Below are 26,686 nucleotides of genomic sequence, written 5' to 3' on the forward strand. Positions count from 1 at the left end.
TATTCATTTACTGATTAATGAACCAATATTTATTATAGAACTGATGTGTGCCAGATATGAAGATACAAAACTGGGTAGGGGGCAGGATCCAGTCTATTTGTGGAGACATGTATAAAACAAATAATTACAGTATGGTTAAGGATTAATGTTATAATATATAGATAGGTGGAATATTGGAGATAAATGTGATAAATATATAGATAAAGAATGGAGATAAGTATGTATGTGTGTGTATGTATATTTAACATGTATATGTGTGATGGAGTACAGACAGAGATCATCTAATGGGGTAAGAGCAAGAAAGTCTTCCCAAAGGAGATAACATTAATGTTGCTTTTTGAAAGCCATGTAAAATAAACTAGCTAGTTCTGATTTTAGCTCAACAGGAGATTATGATTATATTCTCTTGCTTTGTTTTTCTCCATAGAACTTATCACCATCCTACATACTATGTTCATTTCATTCATTCATTTATTGTCTACCATATTAGGATGTAAGCTCTTTGAGGGTAGGAATTTTTGCCTATTTTGATTACTTCTATGTCTGCAACACCTAGAAAAATGCCTGGCACATAGCAGGAGCTCAAATATGTGTTGAGAGATTGAATGAAGTTTGTGAGTTCTAGAATAATTGCCTTACTTATTGTTTTCCTCTAGTTTATTAAGAATATCTCTCTACAATTCCTTCATATTTTTGTTTAATATTTTTCATTATGTGTACTTGAATCTCCCTAGTGATGAATGCTATTTCCACACTGTTTCTCAAACCCATACCCTCTTTTCCATCTCTCTTAGCTCATTTAGTCTCCAAAGTCTCTTACCTGAATTGATAAAATCTAATTGTCTTGCTTGTCTCCATGCAAGTTCCCTTAAATTTCTTCTCCACAGCCATCAGAATTATCTATCTCAAATGCAGAACTGACCAGACCATTTCTTTGCTTAAAAATCTCTAATAGTTCCCATCTGTATAGAATAAAATTTGTGCTCTTTAGGATGGCACACAAGCCCCTTGATAGCTTGGATCCAGCTACATAATGCGGGGTTCTCTTGTCATAACATAATAAAAATGAGTATGTTCCTGTTTTTTTGTATCACTAGTGCCTGGCATATAGTATAGAATTAAGTAAATACTTTTTTGAGTAAATGAATGCATATAAATGTGTGTGAAGGAATGTATAACAATAAGAAATTTCATTGAAAATGCTTGCTGTTTAGATAAAAGATGATATAAAAATCTAACAACGCTAGCATTTAAGAACAATTTTTCCTTTATACAGCTGATTTGTTTTTCTTACTGTCTAGCTGTTTCAGTCTCTCTTGTCCCTTGATTCTTTGTGAAGGAATCCCTCTCAGCATTTACACTGTTGTTTTGGGGAAGTAATCCAATTTTTCATGGCTTTCCTCTGTATAGTTCCTCTCTCCATTCCCATCTCTTTATGGTGGGTCTCTTTTCCCTACCTACTTTCCTTATTTCTTTAGAGATTTATGTGTATGCGTGTGTGCCCATACCCATGTGTGCATCTTTTCTCTGTTCTGGCTATAAATTCTGGGTTTAAAGTTTTGCGTGCAGTTCTAAAACCTTTATACTCAGAGACAACCCTGATCTACCTGTTTCCAACTTAAAATGATTTTTATTGTGACTATTTGTATTTGTATTAATTTCCTTTTTTTCTCTTAAATGTATATGCACACTCAGATTGAAAATCTTCAAGAGCAACTTAGAGATAAGGAAAAGCAGATGAGCAGCTTGAAAGAACGAGTCAAATCCTTGCAGGCTGACACCACCAACACCGACACTGCCTTGACAACTTTGGAGGAGGCCCTTGCAGAGAAAGTGAGTGACTGGTCCAGACTCTTCATAGACACATTTCTTCTGCTTTCTCATTAATCTAAAATTTTCTCTAGTGATGAGACTTGGATATAAAAGTGAGAAGAAATCCCTTTGGGCAAAAGGGAACAGAGCTCTCTGGACTATTGCTGACATATATAGTCTAAGGGGAAAGAAAATCCATTTCGTTGTTGCCAATTTAAGCATCTGTTGCTGGGCAAGATGGATTCCACACTAGAGGGCAGTGGCTGAAATTTCTAAAGAATCAGCCATATGTTCCCTATTTACTATCTTCTGAAGAAAAAGAAAAGTTCTTTTTATTTATATGGTCAGCTAGAATTCAGGGATGTGGGAATATCAGACATTGACCATCAGGAGGCAATGTATAATTAGTTCTCCTTTACTATGCCATATTGATACCTAATGTATTCATGGATTTTAGTTATTAATATACTGTACTTGCTGTTTTTCTAGTCTTGGCCTTGCTATTTCATTTTGCCTTTATGAGCAAACCTAGTTTTTCAGGAATAGTTGACTAAATAAAGAAGTGGCCCAACATGACAAGTGTTAATGTCTTGGAAGGAGGTTTAAGGAATCTTGATGGGGCATTTTAGTTGGATTTTTAAAAAAGAATAGGGTCACTGTTCCTTAAGCTTCTTGGATTCAGAATGCTTCAGGCTGCCTGCCAGGGATCAAGTCTTGATCCCTGAATATATTCAGAAATAATACCCAGAAATATACTTAAATTACTTCAACTTTCAAACTTCCTGAGTATCTGTTGACAGAAAGAAGTTTTAATGGTTTCTCCTTTGTTTACCCTTCTTTATGCTTTAAGCTGAACATATCATAATCTCCCCAACCTTTTCCTTCCTTTAGTGCATGAATTGTGAGTTGTTTCCATTGCCTTGTAGGCAACATGTGAAGTACTTATAAAGAAGAAATATTTGTTACTTATTGTCCTTAGGGTATATATGTAAGTTTTTGGTTACTTGGGAATTGAATAAATGGGATAATTCCAAAAGAATACTTTAGGGACATCTAATACTAGTTGAGATTACAGGAAAAGAAACCTAGGGGAATCAAAAGAACAAAACCAGATCTTGGTTAAAGCAAGATAGGTAGGAAGGATGAATTCTTTAAAAAGTAAATTATTAACAATTTATTGGGCCGGCCCTGTGGCTTAACGGTTAAGTGCACGTGCTCCGCTGCTGGCGGCCCGGGTTCGGATCCCGGGCACCCACTGACGCGCCACTTTTCCAGCCATGCTGAAGCCACGTCCCACATACAGCAACTAGAAGAATGTGCAACTATGACATACAACTATCTACTGGGGCTTTGGGGGGAAAAAAATAAATAAACAATATCTTTAAAAAAAAAACAAAAACAATTTATCACTGTCTTTTGAATGGAGGATGGAAGTGTGAAAGTTTATCAGCTAAAAGCTGAATTACAGTCATATGATACAAGTATGAAAGAAATTTTCTCATGTATTTATGTACTGTCTCATCAGGAGCGGACAATTGAACGCTTAAAGGAGCAGCGGGACAGAGATGAGCGAGAGAAACAAGAGGAAATTGATAACTACAAAAGAGATCTTAAGGACTTGAAAGAAAAAGTCAGCCTATTGCAAGGCGATCTCTCAGAGAAAGAGGTTAAGATCCCAAAATGGAATTATTTCATTTGCATAGCCAGTGCATTGTGTGTATATGTTGTTGGTGTTTACATAATACATATAAAAAAGTAATTGATGGAAGATTTTCTTAATATTCTTAGAGCAGGCCTTTTGGGAAGACCGTAAGGGATATTTCAGGAAACTTTGCAGAGACATAGTAGATTGGATCATTTATTTTCTAAGTCTTAATCTCTTTCAGTGTATTGAGAGTTGGTTTCTCACTTGTTAATGACATTTTTATAGATCCTAAAATAACTGAAGCCCAGTTACATTTGGAGAAACATTGTACTAATGGTAAGAAAAGTGACAGACAAAAGGAATATGCAAAAGGAGGACAGTTTATTTACAACAGCTCTTAAACTGCCTCTTAAACTGCATCTCTACATTGGCAGAGAAATCTTAATGATTGTTGACCAATTAGGTGACTTACTGTGCTTTGATCTTGCTTTTGGAGAGTCCCATTATGTGACCTAAATAGTAAAAATGCCTAATGCCTTGTGATCAGATAATAATGCATGAGCCTTAGGGACATTCTCAGGATTTTCTTTCTATTATCTTTAGGAAAATTTATGGAAATTTAAATTCCTAGTAGAATTTTTCTTCTAAAAGGGGAAAGTGTTTTATATTTAAGTCAGTGTAGCTACTAAGCTTGACTATTTACATTTACAAAGTTCAATCTACTTCCATTTATTTTGTGGAAATGGATATGTATTCATAGAACTCTTTAAATCACTATTCAATTGGTATTTCTTGGGAATTCATCTTATTTTAGTTAGCACTTGAAAGCTAAAGCTAATATTGAAAACATTTTGTGTTCTTGAAATGGAAATATGTCAGCATATGGTAATAGAAAGAAAGTACAAACCACCAAGAAAATAAATTAAAAATTTTGAAGGCCCTTTTTGTTTATAGTTAGTATTTATTCTAGATCTGTGTTGCTTCTTTTAGGCTTCACTCTTGGATCTGAAAGAGCATGCTTCTTCCCTGGCTTCCTCAGGACTGAAGAAGGACTCACGGCTTAAGACACTAGAGATTGCTTTGGAGCAGAAGAAGGAGGAGTGTCTGAAAATGGAATCACAGTTGAAAAAGGTTAAAGAAGACTTTTCTATTTTCTTGCTTTGCTTTAAATAAGAACATAGTAGAAAACTCTACAGTGTTTATATGGAATAACTTACCAATGGAGTAATAATCCCCTAAAGTTCAAAATACCATTTATACCTGGATTAAGTCTCTTAGTATTCTTAGCCTGTTTTATTTTACTCCTGAGAATTCCCAAACTCTTAGAAAATTGACAGTTCAGGGGAATATTAAAATATACAGGTCCTTTATGGATGAAATATAAGACTACAATGTAAAAATCTCAATTATCTGATATTTTCCTTTTATTAGCATCAGGCTTCCTAGAGGGAGATAATTTAACAGTGATAGTTACCTACACTGGGGAATATCAGGATATGGTGCAGATATTTACTGTCCATTTCTTTGATTTATACCTCTCTAATATTTATATGGCAATTTATAGTTATCAAAGCACTTTCATATTCATTTTCTCTGAGTTATCAACTCTGTGAGAATTAGAACTGAGACTTGGGAGCAGTTACATTAACTGGGTACAGTTCATATCATAACTAATGAAAAAGGGGTACAGCCTAGTCTTGAGACTTCAAGTTTTGATCTCTTTCCATATATTGAGTGCATTCAACATGATGCCCTCATAATCATCATTTAGGATATGCCAAAAATAAAATCATTTCTTGAGCTAAGGAAAGGACGAAAATCCGGTGTCTTAAAGTTACTTTTGAATAAGTAGGGAAATACTTTTTTTGTGATTAAGGATTCTGGTTTAACTATTTCAGATTTGATAGTTGGCTGTTTTTTTCCTCACTAAAAAGGTGGAGTTAATTTTCTATTTAATACCTGAATATTGAAGGTAAGGCTGTTAAATATATTTAGGGTTATAAAACTGAGTGGTAACTATCAAGAGTAATGTTTTTCATTAATATTCCAAACTCCCCTGTTTATGACAGTCCCACATTTTCTTTCCTTTGGTTTATTTATTTATTTGTGTGTGTGAGGAAGATCAGCCCTGAGCTAACATCCATGCCAATCCTCCTCTTTTTGCTGAGGAAGACCGGCCCTGAGCTAACATCTGTTGCCAATCCTCCTCCTTTTTTTTTTTTTTTCCCCTTTTTATCCCCAAAGCCCCGGTAGATAGTTGTATGTCATAGTTGCTCATCCTTCTTAGTTGCTGTTTGTAGGACGCCACCTCAGTATGGCCGGACAAGCGATGCATTGGTGCGCGCCCGGGATCCAAACCCAGGCCACCAGCAGCTGAGTACGCACACTTAACCGCTAAGCCACAGGGCCAGCTCCCCTCCTTTTGTTTATTTTTAATCTCCTTGTTATCATGATACATCTATAGCTGGTTATTTATATGGTCTCCTATATTTTAGGTTTTATATTTAGGTTCATGAGAAAAAATAAACTTTGGGTAGAAGAGGTTAATGGCTTTCCCCTTCTTTGATTTATTACCTGTTTTTCTACCCATGGCCATTTTTCTTTTCATATTTTCCCTTGTTTAATTCTGGATAATTATTTCTTTTCATTTTAAATAATTACTGATGTTTTCTTATTATTACTGCTTCCATGGTGCCCTACTTCAGGAAGGAGACTGTAATTTTAGCTTTCTGTTTGTTTTGTTTGTTCAGTTTCTTTTTTTTTTTTTTTACCTCTTTTCTGCTTCTCTGTTTTAATTGAGCATTTTATATAATTCCATTTTCTCTCCTGTCTTAGCATATCAATTATATTCTTGAAATTTTTTAAAAGGTTGCCCTAGAATTTGCTATATGCATTTTGACTCTTTTTTTTCCCCAGCTTTGAAATATAATTGACAAAATTGTATATATTTAAGGCGTATGATGATTTGATATACGTATACATTGTGAAACGATTACCACAATCAACCTAATTAACACATCCACACCTTACATAGTTACCATTTTTTTGTGTGATGAGAAAACTTTTTTTTAAGTGAGGTGTTGTTGACATGTAACATTCTATTAGTTGCAGATGTACAACATAATGATTTGATATTTGTATATATTGTGAAATGATCACCACAATAAATCAAGCTATTAACACATCCACACCTTACATAGTTACCATTTTTTTGTGTGATGAGAAAACTTTTTTTTAATTGAGGTGTAGTTGACATGTAACATTATATTAGTTTCAGATGTACAACATAATGATTTGATATTTGTATATATTGTGAAATGATCACCACAATAAATCTAGTTAATATCTGTCAATATACATAGTTACAAAATTTTTTTCTTGTGATGAGAACTTTTAAGATCTACTCTCTCAGCAACTTTCAAATATACAATATTATTAACTGTAGTCACCATGCTATATATTACATCCTCGTGACTTATTTATTTTATAACTGGAAATTTGTCCCTTTTGACTCCCTTCACCCATTTCAGCCACCCCACAACTCCTGCCTCTGCAACCACCAGTCTGTTCTCTTGTATCTGTGAGCTTAGTGTTATGTTTTTGTTGTTTTTTTTAGATTCCACGTATAACTGAGATCATACGGTGTTTGTCTTTTCTGTGTGACTTATTTCATTTAGCATAATGCCCTCAAAGTCCATCCATATTGTCACAATTGGCAAGATTTTATTCTTTTTCATGGCTGAATAATATTCCTCTCTGTGTGTGTGTGTGTGTGTGTGTGTGTGTGTGTGTGTGTGTGTGTATCACATTTTCTGTATCTGTTCGTCCATCAGTGGACACTTAGGTTGGTGAGAACACTTTTTAAGGTCTATTCTCTTAGCGGATTTCAAGTATGCAATATGGTATTATTCACTATAGTCACTGTCCTGTACATTAAATCACCAGAATTTATTCATCTTATAACTAAAAGTTTGTGCCCTGTGACCAGTACCTCCCCATTTTCTCTATCCCCCAGCCCTTGGCAACCACCATTCTCCTCTCTTGTTTCTATCAGTTCACCTTTTTTAGATTCCATGTATAAATGACATCATACAGTATTTGTCTTTCTGTGTTTGGCTTATTTCACTTAGCACAATGCCCTCCAGGTTCATCCATAATTGTCACAAATGGCAGGATTTCCTTCTTTTTTATGGCTGAATAACATTCCATTGTATTTATGTATATATAGGTATACCACATCTTCTTTATCTTTTCATCTGTTGATGGACACTTATGTTGTTTCCATATCTTGCCTATTGTGAATAATGCTGCAGTGAACATGAGAGTACAGATATCTCTTTGAGATACTGATTTCATTTCCTTTGGATATATATGCAAGAGTGGGATTGCTGGATCATATAGTAGTTCCATTTTGAATTTTTTGAGGAACCTCCATACTGTTTTCCATAATGGCTCTATCAATTTGCATTCCCACCAACAGTATACAAAGGCTCCCTTTTCTTCAAACCCTTGCCAACACTTATCTCTTGTCTTTTTTTTATTTTTAATTTTTATTTTTATTTTTATTTTTGTGAGGAGATCAGCCCTGTGCTAACATCTGCCAATCCTCCTCTTTTTGCTGAGGAAGACTGGCCCTGGGCTAACATCCGTGCCCATCTTCCTCCACTTTATATGGGACGCCGCCACAGCATGGCTTGACAAGCAGTGCATCGGTGCGCGCCCAGGATACGAACCAGTGAACCCCGGGCTGCCACAGCGGAGCGCTCGCACTTAACCACTTGCGCCACCGGGCCGGCCTTCTCTTGTCTCTTTGATAATAGCCATCCCAACAGGTGTGAGGTGTAATCTCATTGTGATTTTGATTTGCATTTCCCTGATCATTAGTGATGTTGAGTACCTTTTCATATACCTGCTGGCCATTGGTTAGTCTTCTTTGGAAAGATATCTATTCAGGTCAAAGGCCCATTTTTTAATAGGATTTTTTGGTTTTTTGCTATTGAATTGTATGAGTTCCTTACATATTTGGATATTACTCCCTTATTAGGTATATGATTTGCAAATATTTTCTCTTGTTCTATAGGTTGCCTTTTCATTTTGTTAATAGTTTCCTTTGCTTTGCAGAAGCTTTTTAGTTTAATGTAGTCCCACTTGTTTATTTTTGTCTTTGTTGCCTGTGCTTTTGGTGTCATATTCAAAAAATCATGCCATGTGTATTTTTAACTAATGTAAATCCACCTTCAAATAACACTGTCTCACTTTATGTGTGGTGCAAGTACCGTAAGAATATTCCCAATTCCTTCCTCCTTTCCCTGATGACATTATCGTCATTCATTTCATTACCCATATGCTATAATCACCCAATACGTTTAGTATTACTTTAAATCATTACCTTTTAGATGAAGTACGAATAATAAAAGATGTAATTTTAGCTTCATTTATTCCATCTCTAATTCTCCGTTTATGTGAATTTCTTACCTGAATCATTTTCCTTCTCCCTGAAGAACTTCTTTTAATATATCTTAAATATATTGGGTCTCCTGGCAATGAATTCTTCAGTTTTTGATTGTCTGAGAAAGTCTTTATTACTCCTTCACTTAAAAAAAATTTTTTTTTATTGAAGTATAATTGACATACAATATCCTACTAGTTTCAGGTATACCTCATAGTGATTGGATATCTGTCACTTTTGAAGGATAATAATACTAGACATAGAATTCTAGGTTGGTATTTTCTTTTTCCCTCCAACATTTTAAATATTTCACTCTACTATCTTCTTGCATATGTGGTTTCTGATGACAGGTCCACTGTAATTCATAACATTATTGCTCTATTGGTAAGGTGTTTTTTCCCTTTGACTTCCTTTAAGCTTTTCTCTTTGTCTTTCATTCTCTACTTTTTGGTTATGACTTGCCTATGTATAGATTTTTAGTATTTATATTGCCTGATGTTCTGAGCTTCCTGATTTGCTATCTGCCATTAACTTTGGAAAATTCTCAGACATTATTACTTAAAATATTTCTTCTCTTTTCTTTTCCTTCTGGTATTCCAATTATGTGTATGTTGCACTTTTTGAAATTGTCCCATGGTTCTTGGATGTCTTATACTGTTTCTTCATTTCTTTTTTTTCTCTTTGCCTTTCGGTTTGGGAAGTTTCTGTTGACTTATCTTCAAGCTTACTGATTCTTTCTTTGGGCAGGTCCAGTCTACTGAATAGCCTATCAAAGGCATACATTTCTCTTATGTATTTTTTATACCTAGCATTTCCTTTTGATTCTTTCTTAGAGTGTCCACCTCTCTGCTTATATTACCCATCTATTCTTGGATGTTTTCTACTTTTTCCGTTACAGCCCTTAACTATTAATCATAGTTATTTAAAATTCCCTGTCTGATTATTCCAACATCTGTGTCAAATGTCTGATGCTTGCTGTATGTCTTCAGACTGTGTTTTTTTTCTTGCCTTTTAGCATGCCTTGTAATTCCTTGTTGAAAGTCAGATGTGATGTATCAGATAGTAGAAACTGAGGTCATAGGCCTGTGTGTGAGTTTTTAATTTGGCTGGAAGTTGAGCTGTATTTAATGTTTGCTGTAGTTGTAGGTGCCAGAGGCTTCAAATTCCTCTAGTGTCCTTGTCTCCTCTGTTGGCTTAGGCTTCTCTCTTCAGAGAGAGTCTGTATCTTTCAGCTCTTTCAGCTGTGATCCCCTGTAATTACGTTGGTGCACTATAGGTGGTGGTAAGGTGAGGGGGAGCGTTCTGTAATCTAAGTCTCAGTCTTTTATGAACCTGTGTCCCTGACTGTGAACTTCACAAAGGTTTCTTAGCTTCTTTTCCCCCTTAGCTAGAGCAGGATAGAGTGGGAGAAATGCCCTTCCCCCAAGTAAGATAAAGCTCTGTTAAAATCTTCATTCCTGGAGAGTCAGTCTTTGGATAGAGTACCCTTTGGTCACAGTTGTTAGTCTTTCCCTCTCCCTGCCAGAACCACAAGGGTATTTTTGTCAGTTCTTCACTGAGAACCTGGTGGGGGTCCCTGGAAGTAAAGCCCATGAAAGTGTGTGGTGCTCCCTTAAAACTGTGGACCTAGGACGTTCTCACTCTCTTGCTTGTCACACTCAGCCTCCAGCAGTTCCTCAAAATTACCATTTAAGTGTTTTCTACTAACAGCTTCTGTTCTAGGTAAGCAGATCTCAACTTCGACTTTATGGATTTGCCTTTGTGTCCTGATTTTGGAGTGAAAGTTTGTCCTGTGACCTCAGTTCTCTCACAGGTCCAAGAAAATTCACTGATTCTTAAGTTTTTCAACTTTTTCTTGTTGTAACGATGGTAGTTATGACTTCCAAGCTTTTTCCATGTTGGAGCTGAAGTTACAGTAGTTTTCCACGTGGAACAGACCTACTCATTCTTATTTTATGAGGATATTTATGTGAATTTTGCCATTTAGAATAAAATCTAAAATCATAATAAAAACCCAATTTATTGCTTATATTTGGGAATCAGATTTAGGTTTTATTAATTAACACATTTATGGAATTAATAAGTTACCTATCCCCAGGAATTTGAGAGGAAATCACAGAGGTCTTAATTAACAATATATGTGTCTTTTACAGCTTTCTTAGTTCTGCTAGATGTCAAATGAACTTGAGTATTTTATCATATTACCTAAGTGTTTTAAACTCTTATTAATTTATATTGGAAATTTCCTGTATTGAAAAAAAAAGCACCTTGACTTTAAAAAATATTTTAGAATAAATGAGAGCATATTTCCTAATGTAAGATTGAGATAAGAGTTAAGTAATAAAATGTACTGAAAACAATAGTTAAGTATTGCATTTCAGATTTTATCTCATTCTAGTAGATAAATACTTCCCTAGCATTACTACATTTTAAAAGCAGGACAGTGATGTAAGTCAGACAGAGAAAGACAAATAACATATAATCTCACATATATGTGAAATATAAAAATCAAAACAAAACCTGAACTCATAAATACAGAAAACAGATTGGTGGTTGCCAGAGGTGGGGGGCAGGGTGGTGTGTGGGTGAAATGGGTGAAGGTGGTCAAAAGGTACAAACTTTTGGTTATAACTAAGTCCTGGGGATGTAATGTACAGCATGGTGACTACAGTTAATAATACCATATTGTATATTTGAAAGTTCCTGAGAGAGTAGATGTTAAAAGTTGTCATCACACGAAAGAAACATTTGTAACTGTGTGGTGAAGGATATTAACTAGACTTATTGTGGTGATCATTTTGAAATATATACAAATATTGAATCATTATATTGTGTACCTGAAACTAATATAATGTGTATGTCAATTATATCTCAATTAAAAAAAAACAGCTGGACAAATATTGTCAGTTGGTTTTTTATTCACTAAAATTTTAATTCTTGGTAGCTTCTTAGGCCTAGAATTTTGTTATCTTTGTCTATTATATTAGCAGTCTTTTTTGCTTTATAGTTTAGTTATAGGTTTACCTGAAGTAATATTTGGCATATTTTCTTCTTGCTAAGAACCATAACTGGTGTAAAGTTGGTGTTCTAATATATATTTATTCAAAAGGCTGTGCTTATCATTGAATTTTCTTCTCTGTTTTGTTTGGAGTAGGAAATGACTGGTCTTGAAATAATGATAAATTGAAATCATTTTTGACCTATTTATAGCTTAAAAATTTTTACCCTATGCCTGTATTTTGGTATTTTGTATCTTCAGCATGAAATAATAACCTCAGAATTATTGAGGAAAGCATTGAAATTCAACTTTTGTATTATTGGAATTTTTTAAAATGCTAATAAATTTTTTTTTCCCTCCTCTGGAAAGAAATAGACTCTGATTTTTTTTAGTAGAGTTTTTTTTTAACCATATTTTTTACTTTTACTTATGTTTTTCTTGCTTGTTCTATTCTCATACCATCTCCTTCTACTTTTTTTCGTTCTTTTCTCCTTGACTCTTCTTTCCCTTTAGCATCCTGAAATAGTGTTAAGCCACCCATCCAAGCCAGTCAGTGACCTGACAAAGTGGTGCCATAAAGTCCTTGTTGATGTTTTTTCTGTATTTTGCACAAGTGATTTTTTACTGCCCTATAGAAAAGTGAATACACTTGACCTTCTCATCTCTCCTTTCCTTGAATAGGAACTCTAGAGTTTTTCTTTTTTAATGATTCTTTTCTAAAGTATCTTGAGGTAGATACAAAGTGGGAAAGTTTCTGTGAGACCAAAATTCTCCCCCAAACTTTGGTAAATGTTCGCATTTCTGTCGCTTTTGCTTTGTTTTATGCGTAGTGAGTTAATTCACTCAGGGCTGCCTCTCTTTCCCCTTGCTTTTACTTTGTTGTGGCTTTTAACTACACCACTTAAGGGCAGAATTTTGCTAACACATTAAAATACATGTCTGCCAATAGAATCTCCTTTAAAGGCCACTGTTAGGAATTGTGAATTTTCACAACTGATTAAACCTGTCACAAAAGATATTGGTAAAGGACTTAATCTTAAAAGTACAGCTGTTGCTTTGACAAAGGATTTAGCCCAATTTATAGAAACATTTGTCTTTTACTCAAGGTATTTTGCCTCAGAGCTTTCCAAAGTATTTCCTAAGAATATATATTTACCCCTTTAATATTTTTTCAAACCATTTTAAGGGACTAAGTGTGTTTTGTTGTCTGTTGAATAAGGGAAAATAAAATATCTTAACCTTTACCTTCTGATTAAATACATTATACGCGCATGGCTTTAGAGATTCAGGAGGAAAATTGAAGACTTGAAAATTAGTTTTTATTTATTGAAACTGCTTTGTATTCTAAAACACATTGAAGGTGTTCGTTGCCATTGCAACAGGATCCTGAATAAAAAATCGTTTCTCGGTTCTAAATGTGATTGTTGATTTCTGACCTCATCTTGTGTTATCTTGAAAAATTCTGAATCCTTGCCTTAGGAAGGTACCTACGTGGTGATAGCCATTTTCTTAACCTAAGTCCATTGTTATGGCATCACGCTTGCAGTATCTACAGTCATACGCCACAGCGCCGCATAATGCGGTTTCAGTTGACAGACCACATGTACAGTGGTAGTCCCCTAAGATTAGTACCATATAGCCTAGGTTTGTAGTAGGCTATACCATCTAGGTTTGTGTAGGTACACTCTGTGATGTTCACAGAATGACAAAATCACCTGACGACAAATTTCTCAGAATGTATCCCTGTCACTGAGTGATGCATGACTGTATATGATTCTAGGTGCTCAAGGCCATATGATTCATACATGCTTGGTAAAGCAGTATATAGGAGAAGGGAAGGGAAGTAAGGCTCAAGTGGAAATTAGATCTCAGCATTGGTACTGGCTATGGTAAGATCAGCAGTAAATCTCTGGTGATGCCTTTTTTGTGTGTGTGTGTGGAAGATTAGCCCTGAACTAACATCTGTTGCCAATCCTCCTCTTTTTGCTGAGGAAGATTGGCCCTGGGCTAACATCCATGCCCATCTTCCTCTACTTTATATGGGACGCCACCACAGCATGGCTTGATAAGCGGTGCGTCGGTCTGTGCCCAGGATCCGAGCCTGTGAACCCTGGGCCACCGAAGTGGAGTGTGTGAACCTAACCGCTACACCACTGGGCTGCCCCCTGATGTTGCCTTCTGACATTATCTTGGAGAGATCAATAGTAGTCTGATGGCTTGTTAGTACATCTCACTAGACTCTGAAGCATCTCTTGGCTTATGATGGTTTTGGGCCTAATAAATATTCAGAGATGTACTATTTTAAAATAACTAATTCATTCAGGATCTAAGATAATTATTTCTTCATTTATTACTAATATTTTGTCTATGTAGTATTTAAACAGAGAAAAACCTTATAAATTGAAGACTAGCTTATTAGATTTTTGATAATACTCTATTTAAATTGGAATATATATAGTTCTTTGGGACGTGGTTTGCCTTCTGCCATTGTACGTTTATCTGATAGAATTTGAACACTTTTCTTTATAGGCACATGAGGCAACATTGGAAGCCAGAGCCAGTCCAGAGATGAGTGACCGAATACAGCAATTGGAGAGAGAGATTGCCAGGTACAAAGATGAATCTAGCAAGGCCCAGGCAGAAGTTGACCGCCTTTTGGAAATCTTGAAGGAGGTGGAAAATGAGAAGAATGATAAAGATAAGAAGATCGCTGAGTTGGAAAGGTAGGGAAAGGGAAGCTGAATGGGCACTATGTTAGAAATGTTAAAGTTATGGTTTTAAAACTATGTATTTTGGGGGGCATACTCTTTCAATATATCTGCTTCTTTGAATTTAGATTCTTGAGTGGTTGATGTTACTTTATTATCTACTTGTTATTCTTTTTTTTTTTTTTTGTGAGATGGATGGGCCCTGAGCTAACATCTGCCAATCCTCCTCTTTTTGCTGAGGAGGACTGGCCCTGGACTAACATCCATGCCCATCTTTCTCCACTTTATATGGGATACCACCACAGCATGGCTTGACAAGCGGCGCGTTGGTGCGTGCCCGGGATCCGAACCGGCGAACCCCTGGCCGCTGCAGCGGAACATGTGCACTTAACCACTTGCGCCACCAGGCTGGCCCCATCTACTTGTTATCCTGAGTCAGTGTAATTTCATTGTTGCAGTCTCTAAAAGGCAACACAGAATGGGAATAAATTGGGCAACTATGGACTTCAGCATCATTGATTGGAAAGACAGAAAGTATTCATTGATTAAGAAACTAAAGTTTTCTACCAGCTAATCAAGAGAGTACAAATAGCTGCTTGCTCTTTATTTATCTGTCTATCTAAAGAGCAAATGAGCCCCAAGTTCAAGGAATTAATATTTTTTCATAGGTTTAGACTTTTTTTGTTGAGCTCATACTCCTTTGGATTATGAATTTTTAGACTTTTCACAGTTTGTATTGTAGAGAAGCAGGCTATTACATCAGTGCATAGGTCAAATTTAGAAGGTCGAGGGACATTTTGAGGACAATTTAGGAGACTTGGATTTGATTTTTACAGAGCTCTGACTTTGAATTCATCTAAATGAGCTGCGTTTGAACAGATCCAGTGAGACAGCTCTCTTGGAATTTTCTTTGTCCTCTTTTTTCTTATTAGGATGTTTTATACTGAAGATTGAGCATATGCCTCTTGACCTCTTCTTTTACACCGTATATTTAACGTAAATTCACAGATGCAGAAACAGTTCTTCAGTAGAACTTCATTAATCACCTGTATTCTGAACAGTCAGAGACTGTCAGTGACAGAATGAAGTCACTAATCTTGGTGGCTCCATGGGGCCTGATTCTTAGGAATATTTTATTTTCATGCTCTTGAAAGTAGGGAAGTATTAGACTCCTTTCATAAGTTTATTAAGTTTTAAATTTGGGGGCTACTTGAATTTAAGACTTGATATTTTCCCCTAGAAGTTTTCTTTTCTCCTATTCTGTACCCATAGAATTTTGATTTTCAAGAAACTAAAACAATGAAGTCCAACCCTAACAATTCTCCTTCCCTGTATTGAAAGTGTGAATAACATGGGCTGCTTACCTACTCACTTGTTTCCTCTTGTTTTGATATTAACTCTATTTATAGTCTATTTATAGTGGATAAGATGAACAGATAAAATTCTTTGTCAGAATTAACAAACTACCGGAACCTCAAGATTAGATTATGTGCATTTTTTTATGTCTTCATCCATATTTACACTGCATTACTCCCCCCCGAACACACACACACACACACACACACCCACACACACCCCTACACACCTTACATACTTGCATGAATACATGCCTCTCTTTGCTTTTGTGTTGGCCTGACATCAGCAGCAGTAGTGCCTAGATTTTAAAATACAATACTTTTGATGGATTAATGACTTCCAACTAAATATATTTCAATATTTCAGAAAAGAAATTCCTTGATAAAGTTTCATTTTTCAGTTTGATTTCTTATATTAGAAATCTACATTGAAATTATTGCTTTGCTATTCCAGACGGCTTGCTTGAAAACATTTTGATTCATTTTTGGACCTAATCCTGATTTGGGGAGATGGACAAGATTTAAATGAGAGTTAAGAAATAGGATTAAATCGATATTTGATATCCAAAGCACACCAAATAGCTTTTATTAGCCACTATTTTTTCGTATTTTGAGAAAGAGTTGTAAATGACATACTCTTTGCACAGAATATAGTTTATAAGGTTGAAAAAGCGCTGTCCAGGTTTGTTCTCTGGTCGTGCAGCACTGTAATTTTGTTTTAGGATTTGAGACAAAGTTTCTTGGTTACCAAAGAATGAAACAGTTTTTAAAATTCTGTTTTTGCCACTGGCTTTGTAGTTTGTTACTGAGCAACATAGTTTAAAATAAGAATAAATAGTCAAAAATAGTTAGGATTATATTATGTCTTTTGTTCCCAGATTTAGTACTGAGGTGCATGTGTGTGGCTGCTGTGTTTCGTACTAACCATTTGCTTCTTGTGTTGCCATTCCACCATTTCCTATGTGTGGGTGTCTGTCTCCCTGTAATTTATCGTTTGCGTTTCTTCACTTTTCTTTTGATTTGTCTTATCATGGTCCTATTCCATTGGGGTTTTGGTCTCTTTGTGTTCATATGTGTGTTCCCTCTTGGCCATGCTGTTTCTCAGAAAGTCAGTCTCCCGCAGTTTGTACCTTCCACGCCAGGTTTCTGTCCCTGCACCGTCAGGGGGGTTTGTTTGGGACTTCCTGGGAAAGTGAGTGTTCTGTAAGGCTACACTTCTGTACTAGACTGAATTGCTGCTGCTGCTCTTGCTACTGCTGGGGCTTGCTGGGAATTTTGCTTGATCAGAATTAAAGAACAGCCATTTATATATCAAGTTGAATTGTACCTTGCTTGTGGATAAAGTGTGTATTCTCTCTGGTAAGGTTCTGATATTGTTTATAATTGTCTTAGTCTTTGTTTCTAGCCCATCTTTTATGTGATTGTTTTTGTGCTGGAATGCCCTTTAAGTAGTAGCCCCTTAACTGAGGCAACTGTAGTGCTCCACTGTAATTCAGGATGTAGAATTCATTTCTAAAAAGTGTTCAGCAAGCTTCTAATTGCAAAAATAAAAGCAGACTGTTATAATCATTGAACTAAAGAAAATTCTTAGCATTCTTTTCAAGTTTCCTAGTATTTATGTAAGGATCTCCAGTAGTAAAAGGTTTAGATTAAATCATGAAGAATTCCTAGACCTATTTTTGTGGTCTTGAGGAAAACAAATATTCCCTTACATTACTCTCACAGAACAACAGTAGTTTCTGTTAGGAGATGATTTAGTGTTGTACCACTGTCTTGACCTACTGCAGTTTTAAAAAGAGGATTATGTCTGCTCACCCATACATCTGCAAATATGAAATATTTTCTCCAATTAAGTTTAAGAAGTATTACTTCTAAAATCATATTCCATACTGTGGTGTATATGAGTGAGAGTTCAACCAAAGAGGCAGAACCAGTAGAAGATATATATACATATAAACAGATTTATTACAAGGGATTGTCTTGCATGATTGTGGGGGGCTGGCTAAGCAAGTCTGAAATCTGTATGGTAAGCTGTCAGGAAGAGATCACCAGCAGGGTAAAATTCCTGTGGGCACAGGCCAAAACTGGTCCACAGGCAGAATTTCTTTTCTTTCCTGGGGAAACCTAAGCCCTGCTTTTAGTGCCTTCCAAAGGATTCACTTATGCCCACTCTGATTACCCAGGATAATCTCCTTTACTTAAATGGATTAGAGGCTTAATTGTATCTGCAAAATACCTTCATAGCAACATCTAGACTAGCGTTTGATTAAATAACTGGGAACTATAGCCTATTGAAGGTAACACTTCAAGAAAGTCATCACCTGGTAGTTCTGGATAGTCTTTATAGGTCAATTTAAGGAAATAAAACAAAACAAAAACAAAACTAGAGCTTGGAATGTCCTTTTATAAGTTTGTAGATGGGTTTAGATTAGCCTCAGGAACTGAATGTAGTTGAAATTTCTCTTCTAAAGTGAGCATATTAGAGTTTCTATTTAGATTCATAATGAATAGCTTTTCTTTGGCATAATGTTTAAAATATTTAGTAGTGTAGGCTGATAGAATTCTGATATTAGTATCTTTTCAGACTCCTGAAAGAATTGTTAATTGTCTTCTCTTTCACTAATGCCGTTCCTTTTAGCCAGATATTCCTGTCATGGCAGTATGCTGGAAACATTATCTCCCATGCCATGTGTTGTGTTTGCTTCATAAGTTTTGCTTTTGTATTTGCTTTATTACCTTTTTTCTAGTACAGAAATACTAATGAATCTGCAGAATTTGGTGTTTGCAGCAGAAATCCTTGGGTCATTCTAATATGAAGTTCATTTAGATTGGATTCAACATACCATTTAGAAACTTTTATAGTGTTTAGTGAATGGCAGCCATCTTTTGATTTTCATATAATTTAGGTATCAAGGATTGTCTTTGATTTATCAAAGTTAGGAATTTTTAGTGATCAAAAGAATAATAGAATCTATTATTGTGTAACCTAAATAATGAATAGAAAATGTGGATTTACTATATTTCCTGATTTGGAGAATATAAAACTGGGATTTTCATGGATGTAGATTTCATTTTGGGGTGTGTTTTGCAATTTAGCAGAGGAATTAAAAGATGAGAAGAAAGGACATACCTTCTTATAAACCTTTAATCTTTAACAGCCTTGTAGTTTTTTTTATTCCTTATTCCTTTTGCCTGGTTACTCTCCCTTTAAATATGTGTCTCTAAAAATACCCTTGTTAATAGGATTTATAGTTATCAGGCTCTTGAAATAATATCCAATCTGTGAGTTTGGTTTTTCTCTCCACAACCTACTCTCCTCTCTGCCACAAAATATACCCTTTCCTTCTTCATTACTTGGTGAATTAATTTTTTTACTTATGGAGGCTCTTATTTGCTGGTTACTGTTCTGGGCTGTGGACACACCAGGGAACAAAACAGATAAAATCTCTGCCTTCATAGGGCTTATAATCTAGTTGGGAGGAGATGGACAATAGAAACTAAAGATATAAATGTCAAGTGGTGATGAATACCATGGAAAATATAAAGCAGAGTAAGCAGGATAAGGGGGTGTGAGAATGTGAGTGGTTGCTATATTTATGGGGTGGTCAGGAAAGATCTTCTGATAATGTGATTGAGCAGACACTTCAAGGAGAGGCTCTTTTCTTTAGAAGTCCTCAGAAGCCCTTAAAAAAACCTACTTCATTGAGGTACAATTTACATACAATAAAATGTACCCATTTTAAGCTTTTTGTTTGAGATTTGACAAATGTATACACCAGTGTAACCACCACTACAGTCAAGAGATAGCACATTTCCTTCACCCCCAACAGTTCTCTCATATCCCTTTGCAGCAAATCTCTTCCCATCCCTAGCCCTAGCACCACAGATCTGAGACGCACATTTTTTTATATGTGTGAGGAAGATTAGCCCTGAGCTAATGTCCGTTGCCAATCCCCCTCTTTTTGCTGAGGAAGATTGGCTCTGGGCTAACATCTGTGCCCATCTTCCTCTACTTTATATGGGATGCTGCCACAGCATGGCTTGACAAGCGGTGCGTCCGTACCCGGGATCCGAACCTGCGAACCCTGGACCTCCGAAGCGGAGCGCTCGAACTTAAGTGCTACGCCACCGGGCTGGCCCTGAGAACCACTTTTTAAATTAACTTTATCTTAGCTTTTAGTTTTCTGCTTTCCATTTTTTGTTTGGAGTTAAGAATGTATTACACCAACCAAACATCCATTTGCTCTTCTATCCTAACACAATCCCCAGTTTTGTAGTTTCCTATACCCCCAGCTCCAGGAGTAGATCATTTTTCATTTAAGTCAGTCAAGGTAATAGAACTTTCTTTTCCAGTGACTAGTTACACATTGAGCATATAATCCCTAAGTGATTTGAGGGGAAAACTACAGAGAGGCTTCTGGGAAATGATTTTCTTATAAGGAAGATTTACCAGAAGAAAGGTGGCCACTTTGTTCTGGACATTATCATGTCCGGATATGATGATTAGAACTGCTGCAGTGACCTTCTATCAGCCTAAGATGAAGTCATCCAGAGGGTGACAGAGGCAGGAAAACCAGAGAAGCAGAGCCAGCACCCTAGGGGACTATTCCTGAAATTAGACTTCTTGTTATGTGAGATAGTACATTTTCTTATGGTTTAAGCCATTTTGAAGCAGAATTTTCTGTTATTTGCAGCCAAAAGCATTCAAACTGTTATAGCTATTTGCAAACTTATTTCCTCTTTTTTTTTTCTCTATAGTAGAAGCAACCATTTTGGAAAGATTTAAAGTTTTGGGAAGTCAAATAAGGATTGAAAGTGCTAGAACAGAAGCAGCTTAGGGGCCCTGACCAAGGTTGGGGTCCTTTTGTCTACTTAATACCTTACGAATCCAAAAATGACTTCCTCACTGTTTTAATTACTTCTGTAGATCAGGAGTGATTCACTTGCTATGCCCATTTTGATTCTTTTAAAATAAGGCAGTAATTTGAGGGTCCAGTTAAACCAGTCATAAATTATTCTGTTATGCTGTTATTTTCAGATATGTCCACACAGGTTTCTGTCCTGCTTTTCCTTTGTTTTAATCCTGTCTTCCTTTGTTTCTACTCTCATCCCATGCCCACCAAAATGTCAGGAATAGATCTCACCCCTTTGCTTTTTGAAAGGGGCATTACACAGCAGATTTTTGCCCCTAATCAGGCAAATAATTTAAAAAGGAATATATTTTGATTTTTTAAAAATAAATTTTTATTGTGGCAGAAATGGTCATGTTTCACTTTGAAATATTGGCTTTACTCTTACCCCATTTGAATTCAATGAGCAATTCTTTTTCTATTCTTTATTAGAAACACTAAAAAGCAAACTGGCACATATTTTGGGTGGAGATTTCCTGCAGGAACTCTGTAAGCCTCATGTGTTTCATTTGTTATATGTCAGGTAGATCCTATCTTTCTAAGCAAGATGCCCCAAAATTTTAATGCAATTTGTGTAAAAGTTATATTTGTTAATTTTAGCTACCCCTTCTTGCATCATGACTTTCTTGTTTGTTTTTGGAAAGGGTTGTTATATAGATTTTTTTGATACAGATAAGGAGGCTGAGGCCCAGAGGGACTGCGTGAGTGGTCCTATATCACGTAAGTACGTAGGTGGTAGCAGAGTTGTGCTGAAGGATTCCAGAATCTGTCTTTTCTACCTTTTCTCCTTTTGAACCTTGTGTGTTCACTTTTCATTAATGAGCCCACCTTCTGCAAGGGGAGGATGTAGACAGCTAGATGATTCAGAGGCTCTTCACTTGAGGATCTTGCTGAGGCCAAAGGCTTTTCCCACACGCTGGAATGCCCTCTTAGAGGACAGATGCTTTGGAACTGACGTGTGGGTTGCTTTGCTGCCAGGTGCCGGTTTTTCCACATATGTGACTCTTAGCCATTCTGTCAGTCTGGACTCAGTAAAGAGATACTTCTGGCTCCAGAAGACTAAGACTGCAACAAAGAGCGGCTATTGTCGTTTCCTTTGTAGATGATGCTAGCAGAGGCATTCTTCCATAGCTTGTCCAGTAGCTAGAAATTTCAGTGATGAGTTTCAGATTCAGGGCTGGTTGAGCTCTCCTGGGAAGTAGTACTGAACATACTCAATTAATGTGTGCCTCAGGATATGGGATTATCATAGAGAAGGGGCTTCTAGTTCAACTGTGGACTCTTAAGTCTGGTCTTTTAATTTTTTAGACCAATTTTAAATTATAATGGCTTGAGAACTCATTTGGTTGGAAGGCTATTCAGTAATTTTGGATCCTAAACTGCTAATTTCAGGCCCAGAACTCGGATGTCGGTAGAGATAGGAAATGGAGAGGGAAAGCCAGGATATTGTACTGCCACTATGACTACTCTGAAGAAGGCAAAGAACCAGAGATCAGTTTTGTTATTCATTCGTGTGTGTGTGTGTGTGTGTGTGTGTATGTGTGTATATATATATGAGTAGATATACGCACACGCATTGTTGGGCCAGTCTTGTAAGTAGTTATAATGGAGGAAACTTAGTTTTTCCACTTTGTGATGGTTAATTTTATTTTCTTTGCTAACCATCTTTTCCAGACCTCATCTAGAACTATTAGTTCTAGACTTTTAATCATGATTAAACTTAAATTTTATGAACTAGCAAGAAAACCTAACCTGTATTTATAATATTGTTTCCAAGGGAACTACATTCTGATTTATGAACAACTGGTTTTATTTAAAAAGTGGTATATGATCTATTCATAAGATTTGGAGCTACTTTAGTTGATATTTTTAAAGTAGGGGTGTTCTCAGTTTGCTCAGAATTTAGGCTCAGGGTAGTTAGCTCCTGAATTAACTGTCTGAACTGCTAAAGCAGTAACTTTTGACCTCATTTTGGTAAGTGAGAGGAGTCTGTACTTCCATAGATCAAGATAAACATACTGAACTGAGCTTGAACACAAAGAATGAGGTCATTTTCCTATCCTGTCAGCAGTGACATTTAATCTGGGGTGTTATTTGCATGTGTGTGTGTGCAAGAGAAAATTTTTCTGGTGGTATTTGGAGGAATTAGAGAAGATAGTTGATAGGCTTAAATCTCATGGCTCAAGGGATATGGCTTTTTGAGTTTTTGATTTGCTTTTAAAGATTACTAGTATCTGAAATTTTATGTAATGAAAATGGAGTTGTTTTTATTTTTCATAAATCTTCTAAAATGTATTGACAGACTTGAACTAGTTTATGATATTTCCAATTTTTGGTTTCATAGTCTTAGTAGAATTAACTCTATTTTCTTAAAAAATGGACCTCAAAATTAGAAGATGAATGCTTTTTTTTTCAGTGAGGAAGATCAGCTCTGAGCTAACATCTGACGCCAATCCTCCTCTTTTTTCTGAGGAAGATTGGCCCTGTGCTAACATCTTTGCCTATCTTCCTCTACTTTATATGGGACGCCACCACAGCATGGCTTGACAGTCGGTGCATCTGTGCGTGCCCGGGATCTGAACCTGCAAATCCCTGGCCGCCAAAGCGGAGTGCGCGCACTTAACTGCTGCACCACCGGGCCGGCCCCCGAGATGAATGCTTTTTTTTCTATCTACTTTTTCTTATTCTTTTCTCTTTGACTAAAATTATTTTTCCCCTTCTTCATTTGTGAGACTCTGACCCCTTGGGGAAAAAAAAAACAAAAACAAACTTTACTGACCTCCCTTACGTAGTAATGTCTCTTTCGTTTATTTGTACTTTTCTTATAGTATTTATCACATTCTGTCCTTGATTGTACATTACTGAGGACCCAGTGAATATATATGTTAAAACGTAGAGCAGAGCTCCTTTCTCATTTCACTATCCGGTCATCCCACATTTCCTCCGTTTTATCCTCCCATTGCCCGTCTACTCAGACCTTTCATCAAACAGATGTAGATTTAATAGTCTGTTATATACTTGTTAGTTATATTGAAAATATTATTTTTATATTCTTTTTTTGTGTTTGTTATTTGCTCACAATTGTACATATACTTTTACAGAAGGAAAAGTATAAGTAAATTCACAGGCATAGAATATTCTTATATAATTTAATATTCACTGGGATTACTTTTTGATCTTCTGGGTAAACAAAAGTATAGACAACCTCTTTCCTCTTGTTACAATGAAGTACCAATTCTAACTTTTATTTTTACATTTTAACATCTCTGAAACTGAGATACGTGTATAAATAATGGCATGGTATAATTTAATTGATATAATTTTTTTCTTTCTTAGTGATACATATATAATGGTGCATCTTCTATGCTTGGTGAATTAATATTGAAGATGCCTGCAAAGAGAGTGAATAAAATTGTTTCAATGAATGTGGGAGTGGAAGAAAGTATTTCCAAATTAACATTATTTTCTCATGTATTCCATTTCAAATAGGTGTGTAACCAAATGAATATATTTACTATTATAGTTAGATATTTGACTGTTTTACCAGTATCTTGAACGTTTATTCGTTTAGGTTGACCTGAAAAAATTTTGGACCTTTTCATTGGGAAAATAGGCTTTATGTTTGTGATTATTTTATATTAGTATCACAGTGTATTCAGGCATCAATGTCACAGTATAACCTGAAAATATAAACCTACATATTTGTAAATATTTTTCCATAAAGAAAGCTTGAATTGATATTCAGTTTAATGTCTTCAAAGATCTTCCATATAGAAATTAATATTAAGGTTATATCTCTTTGGCATAATCTAGTATACAATTCATGAGGGAAATGGTTCCTTAGAGAAGAATTTCCTTACTTTTAAATTTATGGTTCTGTGTCTTTGGTCTATGAAGTATAGTGTCAGAGAATATGTTCTTAGTGTAGTTGAAGTGAAGAGAAATGTTTGCTGCTGCTGTGGTGGTTGTGTGTTCTTGCTTGAGGAAGAATGGGCTGTGTTAAAAAAAAAAAAAAAGGAAACGAAAGATGCTGAGAGTATTATTAACTGAAGATGACTGGTTCTTTATCTGATCCTGCTTGCTTCAGCTTGCTTTCCAGGGAAGCTGCTTGTTTCTTTCTTCTTCCTCCTTGATGAATTTCACTGATTTCATTTAAAAGAAGAATAAATTACACAGTTTTACACAGTCAATTCTATTGTATTCTATTTTGTTAGGTCATCCTTCCAAAGTTTCTTGTGGGCACAGCACCTTATAATTTGTTACTCAGGCTTGATAGGGATTTGTGTTTAGTGGTTACCTTAAATTTTTACTTAAAAGTGTAAGCATTAGACATATATAGTTATTCTATATGCAGATTTTTCTCTCCTAAATTACTTCCCAAGAGCTGTAGTTTGATGCCAAAGTGAAATATGACTCACAAACAGTAAGATAGGCAAGAAAGTTCTTAAAGTTGCTCACTGTTGACAGGAATAAACTTCTTTTTTTCCCCCATGGATATATCTGTGTCTTATATAAATCTATAGGAGATTTCAATTAGTGTCATTGTTGATCTAAAATTATTCTAACTTACTGTGTCATAACCAACAATAATAATTTTAGAGATTGGCCTCCTTTTACTTTGAACGTTGTCTGCATTCTACACTGTTTTATATATCCCAAAGATCCATGGATTTTTGTAGATTCTCTTTAGGAATCTATAAGCATCATAGAATGTTTGAAGTATGCCTGGGTGATATGTCAGCAGACCTACGTTCTTATCCTGGATCTACCACTTACTCACTGTGTGATTATGAGGAAGTCATTTTGTTTCTGTTTTTCATCTCCTTATCTTATATAATGGGGATAATAAATGTTGTCATCCTTACCTTTCATTATTCTCAAAATGACTTTTATAAATTCTCTTTTTAAGTACTGACACACTAGAAAACATTAAAGTACAAATTGAAATGGTGCTGGCATTCAAGAGAAAACATCTTGTTATAGATTCTTAAAGTAAAATTTAGATCCTGAAGACAATCTGGATGGCACTGGCCATTGGAAGTCTAAGTATTTGAAGGATTATACTAAATCTCAGTGAAATTGATTAATTTTTATAAAGGAAATACTGCCTCTGCTTGTTATTATAAAAAGCAATAATGAACCACAAGGGGTTCATGCTATGTAGGAATATTAAGCATGACTACTTTGCATCTCTTACTGTTGAGCAGTATTGGAAATGAATTGATGTTTATAGAGCCATATATTCTTCATTATTGCTTTTAGATTGCACCATTTGAGGTGATTTTGGTAGATTTGGAATGAGAAATATTGGTTGTAATTAGAAAAATAATGATTGTTCTCACATTTGAGAAAATTATTTCAGATTTATTTGGAAAATAAATTAGAGTTCTGTATTCTTCAGAATAACTGAAGCTGTCAGTGATTTTTTGCTTTTGTTCATGGATGACTTGGATCCAAGAAATGGAGCAGAGTGGATGAAGGAGTAGTCAGTTATAAGGTGGGTGTGTGTAAAACTAAGCTGACTAAAGTTGTGAAATCACAATTTCACAAACTAAGCTAACCTAAATGAAAAGGGGAGCAGCTAACCTTCTCTTCTTTTCCTTTGTGTTTAAGAAATTGTTTTTTCCCCCACCAGAGGAAATGATAAATTTTAGACAAAATTTTTTCCTTTAGAAATTTACATTAAGGTACAATGGTGTAATCTAATATGCAAATCTAATAGTTATTGAGAATTGAAAATCTGAAATTACTAATTTTTAGTGCCTGTGCAGAATCTGTGTGTCTTCTTCCCCTTCGCTAATCCTGTGCT

General features: G+C 35.6%; 1 protein-coding gene across 14 annotated transcripts in view; it reads left to right on the forward strand.

The window, feature by feature from the left end:
• ERC1 (ELKS/RAB6-interacting/CAST family member 1) overlaps positions 1–26,686 on the forward strand; it is a 544,778-nt gene that overhangs the window by 191,610 nt on the left and 326,482 nt on the right. For all 14 annotated transcript variants that reach the window (XM_058559107.1, XM_058559106.1, XM_058559105.1 and 11 more), the window contains 4 exons: positions 1,696–1,833; positions 3,338–3,478; positions 4,448–4,588; positions 14,434–14,627. In XM_058559107.1, the coding sequence (XP_058415090.1) occupies positions 1,696–1,833; positions 3,338–3,478; positions 4,448–4,588; positions 14,434–14,627 (614 nt within the window). The remainder of the gene's footprint in view (positions 1–1,695; positions 1,834–3,337; positions 3,479–4,447; positions 4,589–14,433; positions 14,628–26,686) is intronic.

This window comes from Diceros bicornis, chromosome 17, assembly GCF_020826845.1.
Source record: "Diceros bicornis minor isolate mBicDic1 chromosome 17, mDicBic1.mat.cur, whole genome shotgun sequence".
Taxonomy (NCBI): domain Eukaryota; kingdom Metazoa; phylum Chordata; class Mammalia; order Perissodactyla; family Rhinocerotidae; genus Diceros; species Diceros bicornis.